Source organism: Ptychodera flava, chromosome 18 (genome assembly GCF_041260155.1).
Source record: "Ptychodera flava strain L36383 chromosome 18, AS_Pfla_20210202, whole genome shotgun sequence".
NCBI classification, from domain to species: domain Eukaryota; kingdom Metazoa; phylum Hemichordata; class Enteropneusta; family Ptychoderidae; genus Ptychodera; species Ptychodera flava.
The window spans coordinates 19,363,574-19,383,200 of record NC_091945.1 but is presented as its reverse complement, the minus strand read 5'-3'; the positions used below and the strand labels follow the sequence as shown (position 1 = coordinate 19,383,200).

The 19,627-nt window shown below is 35.9% G+C and overlaps 2 protein-coding genes across 2 annotated transcripts; both read left to right on the top strand.

The window, feature by feature from the left end:
- Nucleotides 1-1,519: 1,519 nt before the first annotated feature.
- LOC139117081 (uncharacterized) lies at nucleotides 1,520-9,514 on the top strand. The gene is made up of 3 exons (XM_070679915.1): nucleotides 1,520-1,871; nucleotides 4,402-4,536; nucleotides 5,629-9,514. The coding sequence occupies exons 1-3, from the start codon at nucleotides 1,712-1,714 to the stop codon at nucleotides 5,667-5,669; spliced, it is 336 nt and encodes a 111-aa protein (XP_070536016.1). The 5' UTR covers nucleotides 1,520-1,711; the 3' UTR covers nucleotides 5,670-9,514.
- Nucleotides 9,515-12,431: 2,917 nt separating this feature from the next.
- LOC139117080 (protein KTI12 homolog) lies at nucleotides 12,432-19,457 on the top strand. Its single transcript, XM_070679914.1, has 9 exons — nucleotides 12,432-12,630; nucleotides 12,941-12,992; nucleotides 13,487-13,539; nucleotides 13,894-13,949; nucleotides 14,248-14,327; nucleotides 15,201-15,360; nucleotides 16,138-16,200; nucleotides 16,768-16,836; nucleotides 18,376-19,457. The coding sequence occupies exons 1-9, from the start codon at nucleotides 12,480-12,482 to the stop codon at nucleotides 18,517-18,519; spliced, it is 828 nt and encodes a 275-aa protein (XP_070536015.1). The 5' UTR covers nucleotides 12,432-12,479; the 3' UTR covers nucleotides 18,520-19,457.
- Nucleotides 19,458-19,627: the final 170 nt, after the last annotated feature.

The window sequence follows — 19,627 nt, the reverse complement described above, 5'->3', positions numbered from 1 at the left end:
TGTAGCTTGTGAGGCATATTAATGATGAAGACGTCGTGGAGACTTGAACCTCAACTTTCATGTATACTTCATAAGTTCATAAGTCAATATTGAAGTACTTTGGTGGTCTTTTGTGTTATTATGTGTAGAAGAAAATGATGGAAGTGTGGTCATGGGGCTTGCAGAATAATATGGATGCAATAGCTATCACGCGAATTTCATCTGCTAATCAATCTGCATTTTACCTTCATAGGACTATTTCGAATCCCTTCAACGGCCTTCAAATGCGTCACTTGGTGGGAGAATAGCATGTTAACGCACACTTTACATAAGGTTTCTCATGCACTTCTCCATTCATGAAAAAGTGATAAACCGAAATGAAACAAAGTGAGAAAACACATCTTTTACCCTTACCGTATATAATGGGACAGTTTTCCCACGTTGAAACACCCCCCCCCCCCAAAAAAAAAAACCAAAACAAAACCCGAACTGATCATACATTTTTGAAAGAATTTCGTGTCACAGCAAGGACCTGCAAAGGTATATCCATCCGCCAATTGGTTCTACTTACATTGATCACCGGTATAGCAAACTTTTGAAAATCGCGACGCTCAAAAACATTCTCAAGCAAGACATTCCGTTTGTGTTGCACGCGAAGATTTGTTTACTGGCCGTCACCTATACAGCGGTGTCTCTGTATTCCCCCCTAACATTGTACAAAACCCAAATGAAGTTCGCATTGAATTAATTTGACCAATTTTTCTCAACTTGATTTATGTTGGCCAGTGAATGAACTTACAGCAGTTTGATGGAAGGATAGCACAAGTGGCCAAGGAGTCTCATCAGCATCCGTTCAACAACTGATCTCAAAGAGACCGGCAAATGCATATTTTTGCACACGTAAATATGAAATGTAACTGTAATCGGTCTTCCCACTTTGTTCGAGAAAAAAAAGGAATTTACACAGTTATCTTTCTCAAAAGCTTGTTTTTTCACGCTTCGTTCATTTTGTTTACCAGTAGATTTAATTGTATGTTTGGCTGTTCTGAAATTTCTATTTTCAGAATTTCCTACAATTCTTAGCTTGTATCATTGCTCATAATATGTTACCGAATTTCTAGACTATCGGTTCTGATATTAAACACAGTACGATTATGCAAATACAGACAGTGTGGTGATGGCTATACGATAAAATCTTGTTCTATGGGTTATATTAGAGTTTGTCGACGGAATTCAGTGCAATTCAGACCAAAAGGAAATATATATACTAAACTGTTTATCATGAACTTTTCAATGAACCAAACATTCTGAAAACAATCAAAGTCATTGGTTGTTAAGGCTTATCGAAATGCGTAATACAGGGACAGTAAGCCAAGAAGAAACAGAGTTTGAAAGGCTACAATCTCTATAAGTTGCACCATAGACAGTAGAGGGGGTTATTTTCTATGGTTGCATATACGTATATACCTACTCACTGAACGAGATCAGTGTCACGAATCAGTGTGTATGACGATTTGCCACTAGATGGCGCTATCCCAAATGAGTCGAGTAATCGGAGCCACAGAAGATCACATTGATTTGTCTCATCAACACGCCCAGGGTCAGTTGTGGAGACGTAAACACAATTATGGTAGACCAGTCCACGAACATAGCGCAGTAAATCAAGGGCACTAAGCTTGGAGGGATAGCAAGCACGAACACTACAACGTCGTACAATCCGTGAGGAGAGAAAATGGTTTGCGAGCAAAAACTGAATTCAAGAGCAATTACGCTCGTCTGTCTCATACTGCTGCTGCCCGTTCTGTTCGGCGTTGGGGGATGGTTTACCTGGATTGGGATGTCGGATTGGGACCGATACAAGGGATACTTCTGGTTTAGCATCGTTCTCTACGGTAAGTGTGTTTATCGCTATACTCGGCCGCACTGCCGATGGTATTTACGAGGAGGAATGGTGGTGATGCTAATCACTGACAAGGGAATCACGACCTGACACTTTCCAGTGTCGATGTGGAATTCACAATTGTGTTTCGTATAATATTATTCAACGCGTCAACATATAAGCGTAATTTATTTTTGTCTTTCCGATCTTCGCTCTACAGAGGAGATCAAGAAAATTGCAAAGCCTTCGTCTTTATAGCAATTGATATAATTATGATAATGCAATTTCGTCGGGGATAACGATAGCAATAAAATATGCCTCATCTTGCACAATCCTAAGCTGTGTTATAGGATATATAGTTACTAGAGCCTGGAAGACGGACAGTGTACTGTATATATCGGGACTACATCATTATCAACAGCGTGTACGTGTTTCCATTTGGCTTATCAATATCATGACAAGGTCATCGACACGACAACGCTTGATGACAAGGTCAATGCCCAATGATATTGATAGTTCCGTTAGCTTTATTTTTCGACAAATTTAGAGGTTATAGTAAATTGACGATGTTATTTATGTCCCTGCTGAGATAAGTATCTGATCCACATTATCTGTGAGTTGTGAGTTTTGTGACGCCTTTTCCACTGGGATGGAAAAACAAAAATATTTTGTATCTTTACCAGTAATTTATGCCATTGACTTGTTGCTAAACCCACTTTCATCATCAAGCGGCCTGTTTTTCTCAGTTTTATGCTTTCAAAACAGTAATGACCTTTGAACCTGAGTACCCAATTTTCTTCCTGCAATTACATTCATTCTCTGAAACCTTACCTAAGCACATGTACTCATTCAGTGGCAGCTTATAAATATTTTTTTGAATGTAAATAATTCTTTGTAAATTGTAAACATGTCGTAGAAGACAGCGCCCTCAGTGACAAGCATCGCGGTTTTATTACAAACGACCTCAAAAGAGGAATAAAACTGCAGCAAGTGAAAATGGTTGTATTGTTTATGCAAAACAGTTGGTTAATTATGATATATACTGCTTATGATCAGTTATGTGCACAGATGCGCCCTCAATGGTGGTTAGGGGTCGTTGATCATGAAAGATGCCACAAAACTAATGGATTCCTTAGTTTACAAGGATGGTGTCAATGACCCCTTCCCCCTCAAAACAAAATTCCTTATTGCGAAATTTGTTTCAGGAAAACTGCACTCTTTATTATGAATGGAGAATACAAATTTGTCTCAAATGCACATGTTGTGCAAACTCTACTCATGAATACAGATAAACCAAAGACTAGCAGGACAATGAATAAGTATGATTTTCTTTTTGGAAGGACACAACATGTGCAAACTGCAGGAAAATCATTCAAAAAGTGTCCATCTGTCATGATTTTTCTTGTACTAATATATCAAAACTTGTCAAAAAAAGACTTAGTTTCATATTTGTGCAAGAGACAGGTTTCGTGTGTTGTAAACAAAATGCGTATAGTATCGAATTTGTTATGGTTGACAGACTTGATTTTTTTTGTTATAGCAGAATCCTTATTGTGATTTTAACATACACAAAATTAATTGGAGTCCTAGCCCCCAACAAAAAACAAAACAAAACAAAACAGATAAAAAACAAACAAACAAAAAAAACCCTGAGGAATTATTATTCTAGTACGTCAGCTTTTATGAATGACAACCCCTTGCTCAGTCAGTCCAATGCCAAACCTTCAGAGAGATATCATTATTTTGAGGTGCTTACTTTAGAATTGATTGTTCTGTAACTCAAAGCTCGACTAACGTGTTCATATTACAAAAAACTATAAAAGTATGAATAACTGCAGTCAACCAATGTTCTACACAGGGTACATTTGTTTCTGTGCTTACTTACCGGTGCTTGTAAGACGTGGTGTTATAGATGACATGTTAAAGTAACCAAATATTTGTACATCCCTGTTAATGGAAAAGGAGTGCAGTATTATGTGTTTAAGGTTAACCTTATTGTATTTATTTATTTTGAAAAACAAAGTCTTCATTTCCTTCTCAATAACCTCAGTTTCAAATTTATTAAATCATTATTTACAATTTAGAAAATCAATTCATATTCAGGACCTCTCAGACAGGTTCCAACAATGGTATATCTAGAATATTGGCTCTGTTATTTTTGCATGGGATATCTATATTTCTGCCATCAATGTCAACAACATTAAACCACAGGTATATTTGATGTAACTATCTTGTCTATCTAAATATTCAGTGATCTGTTAATAAATAAAATGAAGTTATATTACTTAGCAAACCATCAAAATTTAGTAATTCAGTATCTTCTCATATATGTAAAACTTTCGATCTTACAATTGACATCAATATTGAAAACTCTGAAAACCTTAGATATACTGTATTGATGATAACTCTTGGTGCGTTATAATATCTTCTCATTGATTTTGATAATATGATTGCAAGAGACTTCAATCATAGAACCTAAAAAAGGGAGGGGTCTATTCTTAAATTTCATAAGTTTTGAAATGCTGTGACTGATTTTGTTTCAGCTGCCGGGCTATGGTGTCTTATCGGAGCAATTTATTTGGGCATACGGTACAGGAACCGTTTCACGCAAGCTGATTACAGAGACGAAGCGTTTGAGGCCCATCAGAGACGAAAAGCCGCCGCTCAAAGAGGGGAAGGTACAAAATGCTTGTTTAGTATTTTTAATACCATAATTACTGTTCATCATTATTTTTGGAATAAAGGTGGGGGTTAAAAAAATAACATGGGATTTTTACATTGGTGTGTGGAATTGAAGATGAATTTAAAAAATCATTTTCCCTCCTGGGTGACCTTCCATGGCTAACACTTCCACCTTGCGTCACGGTTCAGTATGTTTCAAAATAGACAGTAGATGGGGTAAGTCCCCCTCTGCTGTTTATCTTTTAAATGAGTTTTCCATGGCAAACGGAAGAAACAAAATAAACATAATCCCTTTTTTTCCTTGCCAAATCGAATTTTGTTAAATATTGCTATGGTATTACCATTGTGATATCCCTGAATATATGAGAAATTCAAAATTCAAAGCAGTCATCATGTAATATTATTTTAAAAAATGACATCCATATACAGACAACGTTGATCGGAATGACTGTTCAGATCAAATGGAACTCAAGAAATATAGTTTAATTTGAGATTTCCTGGAACTATTTCAGCATGATTTGAACTTACTCTGTCTGGTAAATTGTGCACTGTCACTCAACCCTCACCATTACTCCTGAGGCAAATACCATAGAATATATTTCTGTATGGAAATTTTTACTTTCCAATACTTGAGAGTGTGTAACAAGGTCATCTTTCAAGTATGATTTCAGATCAGATTTACATGATTATTTTTATGTCCAGAGTGTGAACTAACTTGTTAGCAGGACTGATTGATGTAAAATTTGATCAGAAATTTAGTTTGTAATATTGCTTTCTTCATGCAGTCAGAGATAATGAACATTACCAGTGTATACACCGTTATATCCGAGTTGTAAAACCAGCTCTACTGATGACTGAAATTTTCCAGGATTTGGTGTAATTCTATATCAAAACTGAACACGCTGATGTAACCTTTAACCCTTAACCCCTCATTATGTTTTTAACGTATGCAAAGGTCAAATCAACACCATTGATACAAAATCTGAGTAGCTGCCCTTTAAATATCTTCTCTGCATAAGATTCATGGTGAAGATATCAATTTTCCAAGGATGCACTCATGATATTTTTATTTCTTTTTCTTCCATCAGAAATACCATCCAATAAAAAGCTACTGAGGGACATGATCTAATGTATTATATCATGACTGGGCCACCGCTGTGGCAAAGATGATGTACTGGCCTCATCGCAGACGCCGCTGAGAAATTAATCAGCAAATGTCTTTGAATTTTCTTCCCAGAGACAGTCAAATTTACATTTACTGTTGTGCATGGTTTCATTTCTTTGTTGACCTTTGACACGGTGATGTCATCATCGCTATGGAAACAGCACTGACTGATAGGCCCACTCTGTTGCTCTGAAGATTATTCAGGAGAGAGGAACAGACTCAAAAAAAGAAGAAAAATGAATCTCGTAGAAATTCATGGTGCAAATGCATATTTTAACGTTCCAACTATCAATGCACGATACACATGATGTTTATTCACAATGCATCTCAGAGAGGTTCTGCAAAGTAGATTAGGGTAACATTTGGTTCAGATGATAATATTTGACAGATTTTTGTTCGCATGCAAATATTGTCCACAGTGATATCTATCATACATGCATGCAACAATGAGTGAGTATTTGACCCTGACGTATAAATGTTAACTTTCATGGCTTCTCTCTTGATATTGTTAAGGTTTCAAGATTATTTTAGAAATTTTGTCTTTCAAAATTCTTGTATTTTCTTGGCAGTCTGATTAACTGTTTACAATTTTAATATTGTTTGAGATGGAAGTTTTTTTGACAAGGGAAACTGCAACGAATGTAATAGCCATCCAAAATATGAAAATATCTTTACATATATATTTACAGTAAAGCATAGAACCTGTGGTTTTGATCTGTGGTGCTCTGCAAAAATATCAAATGCCCAGTATCTGTGTCTGAAATTTGTGAATTTCCCTGTCACAATATATCATCAAATTTTACTCATACTGGCTTCCTGTAAAGTATGTCTATTTGTCAATATAAGGTGTGCCGGTGTTGATACAGCCTTCATATCGTAAACCGAGATTTTAACAGTGCTCCAACAACTACAGTGCTTTTAATTCACTGTAGCTATGACAAAAACAAAATTTTTATTGAACAGTTTTGGTCAGTGACTACAGTAGGGTCAGTTTATGCGCTGTTTCACTGAGAAGGCAATGTCATTTCCAGATTTCATATTCAGCTGGATAGTGATGGCCATTTATTTGGGTTCATCCAAAGATATTATATCGTACATTAAAATGTAGGATTTCTGCAAGTGCAAAGCCATTAAGCAGACAACTATGTACACAACAAATGATGTAACATTTCGTAAGGAAATGAAATCTTGAAAATATTGTGAAAAGACAGAAAGGGACACTGTGGCTTAAAGGGCCAGTAGCTATAACATTTGATTATTTTTTTTTTCATTATAATTTCGTTTTTACAACTGCATTTTCTTATTCTGCTTCCCTAAGGCATGCTGAGGTACACAGTATTTGTCAACTCAGCCTGTACATGTGTAGACTACATTGTTATTGTTGACTTAGTGAATTCTGGTCAGGACTAGTATTCAAATGTAAGCAATAATGGTGCACTTTATACATATAGACACTGTGTTGACAAGCTAAAAATTTGGTGATCAAACATGCTTCAACATGCGTTTGGGTGTAGAACAAGAACTTGCAGTTGACATACAAAACAAGAACAGTGAAACAAAAATCATAAAAGATTACAGTTACTGGCCCTTGAAATAGACAGGTACAGTTCATAAATTTTGACCGGCAAAATCTGTTGTGTCTAGAGAGAGGTCTGATTAGGGACGTTTGTTTAGGAACTTTCACCACGCTTGTTCATGAAACATGACAAATTAAAAAACCTGTTAGAAATGAAAGAAATTTTGTTTGAGCAGTGAAACTGATAATTTAAAGGGGCAATAGCTTTAATTGTGGAAGTATTTTCACCATTATTATTTGCCAGAAAACATGTACAGCTTCTTTTCACCAAGTATGTTTAAGGTAGTATGCACCTCGAAACTGAAAGACTTAAACTTTTGCTCAAATTTTTCTCAAGGAATGTTTCAACCATACTCTTTTAAAATCAAGAATAAAATTTGGGGGTCACCGTGCAAATTTGGGTACTAAAGGAACAAATTACTCACGATTTACCGATATTCGAAATTCAAAATGGCCGCCATTCCTGTTTTAGCTCTATGAAATAAATAAAATTCTTGATTTTTGAAAAACTAACGTGCTGAAATGTTTCCTTAAACCAAGAACTTCAAAATAAACTCTTACAAGTAGTATATTAGAAGAGAATTGTAAAAGTTTGAGAGTCTAAATATCTGTCCCCAAGGCGCGTTCTACCTTAAATATACAGTATTAGCCTTGTAAACACAATGCATAGTGTAAAATGCCATGCTGTTGTGAACAAACAAATTCTAGTCTGGACTTAACTTTTTTTATGAATGATAACTTCAGATGACATACATATACACGCTAAATTTGAAATGTTGAACATTATAGACATATTGATTTAATTTTGAAAGTGAAATTACAAAAACTTAATTTATAGACAGAACAAAGCCATGGAAACACATCCAAAGTACAATGTAACTGGTAATGCAACTCTAAGTGATGTACAGTTTGTGGAAAAGTGTGAGCAGATTCTAACCCTTTGAGAAGTGTCCATCACATATCAATTGTATTGCTAGTATGGGAATTAATCATGTGTACAACTGGTATTATTGACATGAAAGTCAGTTGTGACAGCTAAAACTGCTTTAACCAAAGAGCATTAATCAACTCCTTACCATCCTTGCTATGGTAGGGGTTTTAATCGTGTGTACTTAGCAGTTATTTAGCAACACCCTCTACCTGCATATCATTATTTTATAACATGGTGCTACATGAGTTTGTCAATTTAATGACCAGTTTTATTTATTTCCACTTTTATTTATATTTAAATATTTGTTAATGTATTCTGGTATGTATTTTCACAACTATCATAGTGAAACTCCTTTGCCAAAGAAATCTACACATTTTTGAAAATGATCATGTGGTGAAATGATAAACTTATGTACAGTCAATTGTAAAATGGTGTGATGTATTTTTATAGTCTTTTTTAAAGATTGTAGTCAGTGAAGTTAAATTAGTATACTTACTGTCTTTCTTTTGTGAAAGTCCAAAATTCAATTTTTTCTCACAGAGTTAATACAGAGTACAGCAGCCATTTTGAGTTTTGAATTTCAATAAAGTTTGGGTAATTTGCTGGATCTTCTAAATTTGCCAAGCAGTCATTAATTTTATCCTTGGTTATGAAAGGGATTAGTTTAAACTTTCCTTCAGGGAAGTTTGAGTAAAAGTTGAAAACATTATAAAATGTGTATGTTTCCTTAACATGACTGTGACATAGGGTTTAGTCTTTGATATTATGCTTCTTCAATTGTAATTTTTATTTATGCATACGCTCATTTCCAGAATGTATAGAATCAAGACAAGCACCAGTTTTGAACAGAATGAAGGTATGACATAGAAATATTGGCATCTGTTGACTTTCCATTCGTGGATTTTATAGTCAAGATCTTGTGAAAATTTTCAGTGAAAACTTTCAGAACTTAAGTCAACTCTGAGTGGCGAGTCACCTGTAGAACCACTATGATGTATTGGACCAATAATTTCTGTCAGTTGACCAGTAAAAGTGTCAACCAGGGTAGTTTTACATAGTTCTCGGCTCAGTAACTTCGTGAAAACTTTAAAGACAATTCAGTGCCAGCAGTTGTGTAAAACAACAAATAAGGCCCAAAAAAAAAAATGTGTCTGGTCAGGTCTTTCTTTAAAAAATGGTGCGGCGAGGTGCATTTTATTTTTTTTTTTATTTTTTTTTTTTTTCCCTCAAGGGAGGGAGGAGGGTCAGTTTTAGAGTTTTATCAATATAGTCACATATATACTGTTCATGCAGTCACTGATCATGCCCCCCCCCCCCCCCCCCAAAGAATTTTCTTTTTCTCTTCAGCCATTTTGGTTTGGTGTCAGCCATGGCTGCCGCGCCGGCCACAAACAGAAAAAAAAAAGGGTGACACGCTGTTGTTCAAGTGACTCGCGCGCTGACCAGAAACATTTTTTTTTTTGCCTAATCAAAATAGATATTTACAAGTGAGAAAAATTTGTATTTTTCAGGAGCTGTGGATAATTAAAACATGCACTTGGTAAACACCATTTCTGCATTTAGGGGGAGGAGGTTTGGCTGTATTTCGATTACTGTGCACAAAAATCACACTACATGTTTTTATATTACAACATCTTAATTGCTACATGGTTTTTAAATCGCAAAATATCGCACTTATAAACCTACATTGTTTGGCATGTACCAGACTGATGCGGCACCGGCAAGACACCAGCATTCTCTTGACATACATGCATGTGGTTCATTGCATGTGTATGTACCAGTCATCTTGGATATACAGTTTCAATTCATTTAATTCTTTTGGATGTGTCAATGTCAAGTTGGTGCTGAACAAAGATTGATTTTAGAGAGGGTATGCAGGGGGTGGTGGTGGTTTGTTGCCATTGCATAGACGTAATCACCAATTGTATACAGTATGCCATGCTGATACAGAATGTCAGGCTTGGTTGTATTTTCGCACTTCTAAACTTTCCTTTAGGGGGAGGGGGATTGAGGCCAAAGCAATTAGTTGCATCTACAGTGCGCATGTTTTAATTATCTACAGCCCCTTAGTGCAACAAGATAATGATCAAAGTAGTCCTGTTGTTTAAATTTGGTACTTTGGAGATGTGAGTCAAGTTTGTGATGTACGTTCTGTCAGACTGGTGAGAAAGTTTGTCAAGTGTATAACCCACCACTTTACTCACGATTTCACCAAAAAATGGAATTCCATTATTGTAACAAGGCTTCTTTGACATTGATTGTTGTATTGTTGCTGCAACACTTACCATCATGTAAATTTCAAATGATATATATTTCAGTGTGTACTGTAAGAATTGACTACCGTAATTGTATGACCAGAAAAGCAAGAGAATGAATATTTTTTCATATAAAGTGTCAAGTTGACAGACGCTGTGGCATTCTTAATGAGACACTGTGTATAGGACAGACACATCACACAGTTTACCAAAAGATTCTTACAAAACTTCTATAAACATAATCAGCCATCTGAAAGTGTCAAAGTACTGCTATGCATGATGGGACATCTCAACAGATCCACAACAAGAAACTTCCAGTGTTCCAAAACTGCCAGAATTCTGGATGATCTTCCAAATTTCTATCGGCAAAAACTTTATATATCAACATATATCACTCTCAACCATATTATTATATTTATTACAGATATTATATGTGACTGCCATTTTCCATATATACCTGTATTGTGACCAAATAAAGTTACATGCCATCAGGCAAAAATACAAAGCTGTGATAATTTTCATTTTATTGCAAGGATCTTGTCAAACTGTCGTGCCATCAAGCTACTCCGAGGATTGTACCATTATTTTGTGGGGAGGGGAGTAGGAGACAAAGGGATGCGTAATTTTCATGACAATGGGTGAAGAAAGAGAATTACTGAAGACGTCTTGGAAGCCCAACCCTAACTTTACTAACACAAAGCACTTTTTCAGAAGCCCAAACTTAACCCCTAACCAACACAACAAACACAAAACTATTTTTTAAATTTTTTTTTCTTTGCACATGTGTCCTGGAAGACAACTGCCCTTTCTTCATAGCTTTCCTCTGTTACCCTTTTTACAGTCCCCCACACCTGTTGGCGCTCCCCACAAAATAATGGTACAGTCCCAGGATGAATGGGGAGGTTATTAAAGTCTTGGTGAGACAGACTCTTTGCTGGGGGTGCCTTTGCTTCCACCTGGAAGTCTCTTCTCCCGGCGGAAGTGACAGCACCTCCAGCAGAGAGTCTGGATCAATGAAGGGGTGGGGGGGGGGGGGGGTGGGGGGAGTTCCGTGGCATGATATGCCACCAGGTCCCATTACACACCCTATAGAGCTACAGAATTTTCCTGATTATATTTTGAAATTAAAAGCACATTGTGCATGCTTTTTTGCTCACTGAGAGCAACTACTAAAATATTACCCATGGGTTATGAATGCATGGATATACTGAAAAATTTCGAGGTGTGTACTGTATGCCTCACATTGACCCACAGTATTGAGGTTTACTGGCATGATACATGTGCAGTCTACGCATTTTACCAATTTTTTACATTTGACGGTTCAGAGGACCATTAAAATTACCAATCTATTCCTGTAATTGAACATCTATTCTGTTGGCATTTCTATAGACCATTATGGAGACAAAATGCTTTCTTTCTAATCACACAATTACGCAATGGTAATGATAATAGTCATGTAATTGCTTTGGTAAATCCAGGTTATAAATTCAGTAAAGGCCTGTTTGCCAGCATGATAACATCAAAACAAGGTCAAACAGTGACACACAGATTATATTTCCTGTAGAAATAAGGAGATTAAGTTACTTATCATATTTGAACTCCAGTCCGGCAGATTGTAGGTCTGCTTTGGAATGAACTGCCCTTTCTGAAGTGCCAAAATTCACATATTGTATAATTTCCTTCTTGTCACTGACAATTTCTAAAATTCCTTACATCAGCATCTATTTCTTATATCCTAATTAAGTAAATAAATCGCAGTCTTTTTTTCGTATAAAACTCGACATATAATGAGTCATTTATAAGCGGAGAATATTCACTGGAATAAAATCTTGCACCAGCCACATGTACATTGCAGTCTAAGATACCCAGCCTGAGTAATCTGGCAAGGGCCGGCTAATATAAACAAAAGTAGGCGGAAAACTCGACGTACTTGGCGCACTTCTCTCCTGTGACACGGAAGTACTCCAGCAGCTAGCCAGCTGGATGGAGTGTTGTTGAGTGCAGTGAGTACGATGCCCCTTATATTGATGTGTGGTCTGCCGTGCAGCGGCAAGACAAGACGTGCCGACGAATTGAAAAGACATCTTGAATCCAAGTATGATAAAACCGTACATATTGTCAGCGATCATACCATACAAGTCGACAGGAATACCGTTTACAGTGGTAAGTAGTTAAGTACTGTTTTTGTACACACGTGGTTGCTCACATCATTCGGGTGACGAAATACGTAATCAAGAAATGTTCAAACTGCAGCACAGGGCCCTTTTCATTTTTATACTAGTTTTATAACCCAGATCTCCTGGATGGCGCATTTTTGTCCAATATCTTAATTCTTATGGCCATTATAGTATGCAACCGGGTTGGACCGCAAAACCAGACTTTGCCGTCCGACTCCAACAAGTCAAGCAAAGTTTTGGGCCATGAACTACATCCGAGCCTTATGTGTTCTTAGTATCACTGTCTGTTATTGCAGATTCAAGAAGAGAGAAGGATATTCGGGGAACTCTAAAAGCAAATGTGGACAGGTAAGATTGGTCATGTAAACTGCATCATGGAGGTATCGTTTTCTGTTACCGCCATGACTGCATCATCACACTTGTTTTGTGGGATAGAGCATTTATTTAATGTCTAAAAACTAAAAACTACATCAATCTGTGATAAATAAACATCTTGATAGGTTTCATGCCTGTGAAAGTGTCCTAATTGTCAGATTACATGAAGATCAATTGTCAGGTGTCATGACAGAAGTTAGAAACAAGTATTCATGCAGTGACTGTAGAACATTGGTAAATTGATGTGAAACTACACAATGTGCCCTTTCTGTAGTCTTCGAATATGATTGCTTTTGTTCACTGTGTCTAAGCTCAGTGGTTCTATGGGAATTAGGTCACGTGACTGGAGAACAGGCCATTACATACCTGCTGAAATATGAATGTCTGAAGTTATAATTGCAAAAGCTATGGTAAGCAGTTTTATTGAAACATACAAAATTATTTCTCAATATTCCTCTCTTATTTAGGAAATTGAATAAGGATGATGTTCTGATACTTGATTCTCTCAACTACATCAAAGGTAAGATACTAAAAGTTTCATAGATTTGTAATTTCGGTTTTATAATCAATAGACATCGTGGAATAATAACATGGAAACATAATTCCTGATGCATAAGAGTGTTTTATTGAACAACAAATAAGCTCCTTTCTCATTGGTATTTTATAAACTTGCCTTTTTTTTCTCAACTGTGTAGTAGTTTATTGATTTGAACATCTATGCCAACGGTATGAATTTGTATATTTAGTAGGAAAGTTATTCGTTAAGTTGTATAATTTGCTCATAGGATGACATTTTAACATGATGTTTTGCTGTAAGTTCTTCTGTTTTGAAATGTTTTCACCAATAATGATATCAAATATGGGTGTCTTGCAGGCTACAGATATGAGCTGTATTGTGTATCAAAATCATCCAAGACAACACATTGTGTGGTAAGTCAATTCTTAATAATTTAAGTAATGATAATGTTACAGTTGTAAAAACTGACAATCATGTTGTTGCTTAAATATCTTTTCTTTAATTCTGCGATTTTCATCATCAGAATGGAAATTACAGAGATTGATTGGTCAGAAGATGTTCTGATCAGTAATGACAAAAAATGAAATATTTCCTCAAAAATGGTACAGACAGACACAATAATCAAGCAAAATGAAACTGCTTCTTCTTTGACTGAGTCAGCAGCAAAGTTGGTTTGTCATTTTACATGGTGACCTCATTTGACCTTTTCAGATCCACTGTGAGGTTTCACCAGAGAGGGCGTCAGACTGGAATCAACAGAGAGATGAAACAGAAAAGTATTCACAAGAAATGTGAGTTACTCTTGAATTATCACTAGGGTCATATTTTTTCTAAATTAAGTAAACTATTGAATATGACAACCTTTAATTTATTTCAGTCAAAAGGTTTGCTCGGGTCTGTCAATGGGTGTAAATATGTATTTTAGGTAAATGTATTTCTGTACTGTGATCAGCAAAAAACTTATTATAAGTGAATTTTATAGTGGAAAGCAAGATTTCAATTGGCAAAATAGTTATAACAAAAAATGATGAATTTTGCACACTTTTAAAAGGATGAATGCTCAAAGATAATACCATCTAAGTATTCATAGGGACACTTTGAATAACACAAGTTTCTAATACAGGCCATGAAGGTGAGTACAAAATAAAAAATCACTGTTCCGATGGCAAATACAGCCCTTGAAAAAGTAGCACAGCACAATTGTTAGCCCCTTCCTCAACCAGTAATCTAAAAACTTATCAAGAAAGGGATGGAAAAGAATGCAATAAAATACTCATCAAGTAAAAAACTTCAGGAGGGAAGAACAGTATTGCAACTTACCCCGGCTTGATAGCTCTGCTGATGGACAGAATTGTCCTTAAGGCTGTCTTTCTCCAAGTTGAGTGATGTCTACATTGCTTCGATAAAAGTTTGCGTGCAATGTGTGATACCAAGTATGTGTTTGCGAGTGCTTCATGAATTCAATAGCGTGTGGAGGGGTCGCAATTCAAAAAACTGTAACAACTTAGCTTGGTTATTGAACCACTCCTTTTAAGAGTTTTTAAAGGTTTGGTGAGAGGTTTTGACTGTGATGTCATTAGGTGATGCTGTATATTGTGAGTTTGAATTTACTGAATTTTTCATTCGGTTTTTCAGTGTGTACACATGTGTCTGTTTATTTTCAGTTTTGATGCACTGGTAATGAGATTTGAGGCACCCGATTCACGCAATCGATGGGACTCTCCTTTATTTACAATCCAATGGGACGATGAACTTCCCTGTGATGCAATTTGTGATGCAGTCTTTCACAGGAAAGCGCCACCAGCCAATATGTCCACACAGTCTGTAAGTTCAAAGGGCAAATAACTGTATCATATCACTGTATGTTGCAATCTTAGTTGTTTTGTCATGTCAAGAACTTATTTTAGTATTTTTTTCAAACACAGCAAATAATAACTTTAGTACATTGAGGTAGAGTGAGCCTTGGGACAGATATTCAGACTCTCACATTTCTACAATTCTTTTCTGATCTATGACTTGTGATACTCCATTTTAAAGCCTGTGGAGAAAGAAAAATTTTTACCTTCGTAGTTTTTTGAAAATCCAACTTTTAATTTTTTATCTATACAGTTAACACAGGGATGGCGGCCATTTTGAATTTCAAATATTGTAAAAGTGTTTGATAAGTTGTTTCTTTATTGTTCCAAATTTTACATGATGACCCCCAATTTTGATTGTTGATTTGGAAAGACAATGGCTCAAAGCTTAATTGAAGAAAGTTTGAGCAAGTCTTTCATTTTTGAGGCGCATACTACTTTAAGCCAAAAAGTCAGTGCATATATGAAGTAAAATTGTGACTACTACACTGTTATGTTGTTAATTTTGAATTGATAAGAGGTATTAACCTTTTACCTTTAACCCCGTGGTGACCCATGATATCATGTAGGCTGAATGGATCTCATAAAGATGATCTAGAGCAGACCTTCTGCATCACTGATACAAACAATTTGGTAAAATTTAAGTTCAGGGGACAATAGATAGTGACATTAATGTTATTCTCTCTTCTCGAATCCAATCAAAAAAATTATTTTTAATTATTTATATGTTTTGTTCTTTACCCAGCAACCTCTTTCTTCAACCAATTTTCTGTATGAGCTTGATAGGATAAGTCAAGATGTGATCACAGTAAGTTAATTTTGGCAATTTCTTCATTTTCAAATTCACTGTTCATAATAAGTGTAGAATAATTTTTTTTGTCACTGAAAAAATGATGGCTGATGTTTTGAATTTCATTGATGATTTTAAATCAGTTTAAGAATAATGTTTATTGATAAATAGCTTGTCTTGTCTGTGGTGCTTATTCCCAAAGACATCACAGCCCTGTCATTTAGAATGCAAAAAAAAATATTTCTCCAAAGGTTCATATGAGGATTTCGGAAATTATGTGTCAAGGTAAGGTGAAAATGGGTTCTTTGTTATCATTGAGACTGAAACTATACTTGAAATGGAATTAGACAATTTGAAGTAATAAACAAGCACAAAAAGACAAAATTTATCACTATTTCTGTCAGCAGTAGTCAATGTTGTGTACATGATGTTACCTGTAGTAACTTTCCTATCATGATCAGCAATTTTGTAACGCAGGATTTTCTTCATCACACTTCCATGTATGTTTGAAAGCAGTCTCTGAAGCCATTTCTTCAGCTGTTGCTAACCACATCTTTGCTCTCCTATACTTTTATTTTGGTTCAGGTTTTACTGGAAGCGCAGAAGACCAGCATACCAGGTGATAAAATAAACATACCAGGCGCTAAAGATAAAATATCCTTTTCAAATAATGATTTCTTATTCTTGCCACTAATGAACTGAGAATTTATGGTTGCATTCAAAAGTTGGTTGTGAAAGGGATATAGGGACAACAGCTAAACCTTTTTAGGCCAGAGAAAAAAAAAATCTTGTTCATCGGATGTTTTGGACCAAGTCCAGGAGCGGCGAGCGAAAATTTTTTTAATTTTTTTTAGGCCGAAGGTAAACGCGGTTCTCTGGCATTTTTGCACACATGCAGACAAGGCAAGATAATTGTTTCCCTTTTTACCAGAAATATCTCAGACAAGAAACACTGATACTGGTAACTGAATTCAATACTATATTTCCCAACAATAACATAGGCCATTACATTCACAGTTAGTGTTTGCACAACATATTCTGAGCATTTCAAAATTCTCTCAGAATAAAACTGAAATGTACAGCAAATCACTGAAATTCAACAATTCAGTATTGTCCTTTAATATTGTCCTGGTGGGACCTAGCATCTGAGTTTTTTTCATTTTACTTTGGCCCCATGTTTTGGCCTCTTTACCACTGTCTATATATACACATTTTACACAATGGTCTAACAACACTGTACTGTGATCGGAGTGAAGTTATATAGTCATCATTCAGATCGTACTTTAACATCGACGCAACCATGTGTTTTGTCATTGCCGTAAATTTTTATACTTTTGATGCAATTTTCATTCAATCGGATGCACCGTCCATCTATATCTGCTGTCACGATCTTGTTGAACAAATCGCCGAACGTAATATCAGGACAAACACTGAATAGCGTCTCTGGAACTAACTGTTGGCCATCACGTCGAATGTTAGCGATCAAATTAATACTCATGATGTGACATGTACTAACCTTTACAAAACGAGCAAATTTCTGGCCAAATCGACCCACTTTGCGTCGTGATTCGCCAAATTCAGACGTCACAACAACATGTTGGCGGTCAACTATTAAAGTCCGAACACGTATGAAGTGTCATTCAAAATCCCGTGCCCGCAAAAACCCGACACAGTGTAGGGCGCCACCAGCGGCAGTACTAAAAATATTTGTAATGCGGAAGTAAGAATTTGCTGCGATCAAAAAAAAAAATTCCAAATATGCCAAAGTAGAAGCGGCGATTCCGATGAACGATTTATTTTTTTCCTTGCCATATGATATTATATTTCTGTTATAGAAAAGAAGCACGTTTCATCTTCTTCCAGAAGCGTGTTGCTAAGATAAGGTATTCTGTATGAAATGCAATGGTTGTTATCAACAATTAAAGTCTAATCTGGACTAGGCTTCATGTGTCAACAAGATCATCAAACATCTCACACATGCAGGCCATGTTGAAAAGCTGAACTCAGGGGCAATTCAACATGATTTAGCGAGTAGAACTTGAAGAAGTATTTCACAAACAGAACCATTATGATGGGTAATACCACTATTGGAGCTTTAATCATCACATAAACAAGTGAGCAGTCAGGAAAACTTGACGTTTCCTTTTTGAAGTTTTCTGTACTTGATTGGAATTTTCCTTGATTTTTTCCCACATTCATCTAACTCACAATCTCAATATATCGGAATTACGGCGGCATCGACGACAGTTCATCAGTTTTACAAAAACACATCCAGTTGAAGACACAACACTCATAGCCAACATGTTTGTACAGTATCTCAACAACAGTCTTCAATAGCTTGATGAATATGTTATTTATTTATCAAACATAAGTATTTGATTGCCCCAGGCATTACATATTCTTACACCTCAAAAAAGAAGATCATGAGGTTGCTCTCGATGTTCTGTTGCAAATGCTTGATTTTACCATAGATGCTCTAGAAAATTGATTTTACCAATTATCTGGAAATTGTAGAGTGCTGTACATAAGATGTTTTCCAAAGGAAACTTTTAGAAAGATCTCTCTGGATGAACGCCTTTCAATTGACATTTACAATCTCTCAAACGCACAATAACTCTAGACTCAGGAGGATTTACTTGCATCAGAGAAATACCATCAGACAACTGATACTGAGTACTTTATATTACACTTCAGTGTTTCTCCATCCAGAACTCATAATGGCAATCCAGTTGATAATCATTGCCAATGGTGTTGATTGGCATTACTGTGCATGACTGATGATTGGAGACAATTTATACCATACACTGTTGCAATTCAAAGTTAACTTGATTGTTGTTATACTGTGAGTGGCATCATGAATAACCATCTTAAATCAATTACAGTAAGCACAAGATTATAATATATGGCAAATTCTTGTGAATATAGTTGGAAGCCAGTCTTAGTGCCCTTTCATGCATGCATTACTCAGTGTTTTGTTTTTCCAATACAATCAACTGTGAAAGAAAACATCGCATTCTTCTTTTTAGTCTTGGGTATCAGTTTCTTTCTTTGATTGTGTAGTAAATTTGTCCTTGTTGTTCTATTCTTTCTTGATTTCTATCCTTGAACAGTTCATATTCACATTGCATCAATCCGACTTTGTTGACGTTATTGCACGCTGTCTTTGCTCAGAGGTACAATCATTCCTGTAACTCTTTATCAGTTGATGTCATATTTCCCAAAAATGGCAGCACTGATCAAATAACTTTCAACATTAAAAACCACTAGTTTTCAAATACTGTGACTCACTGGTAGCAATAAATAACAGGTATATTGAGTTCCCACAGAAGCTATGCTGTCTTCAGATGGCAGTGACAATTTTACTGACTGTACTAAATAATATCATGCACCAATACATTGGTATGTACTTCACACAAAATTTAAGTTTATGTTTTTATAAATTAAA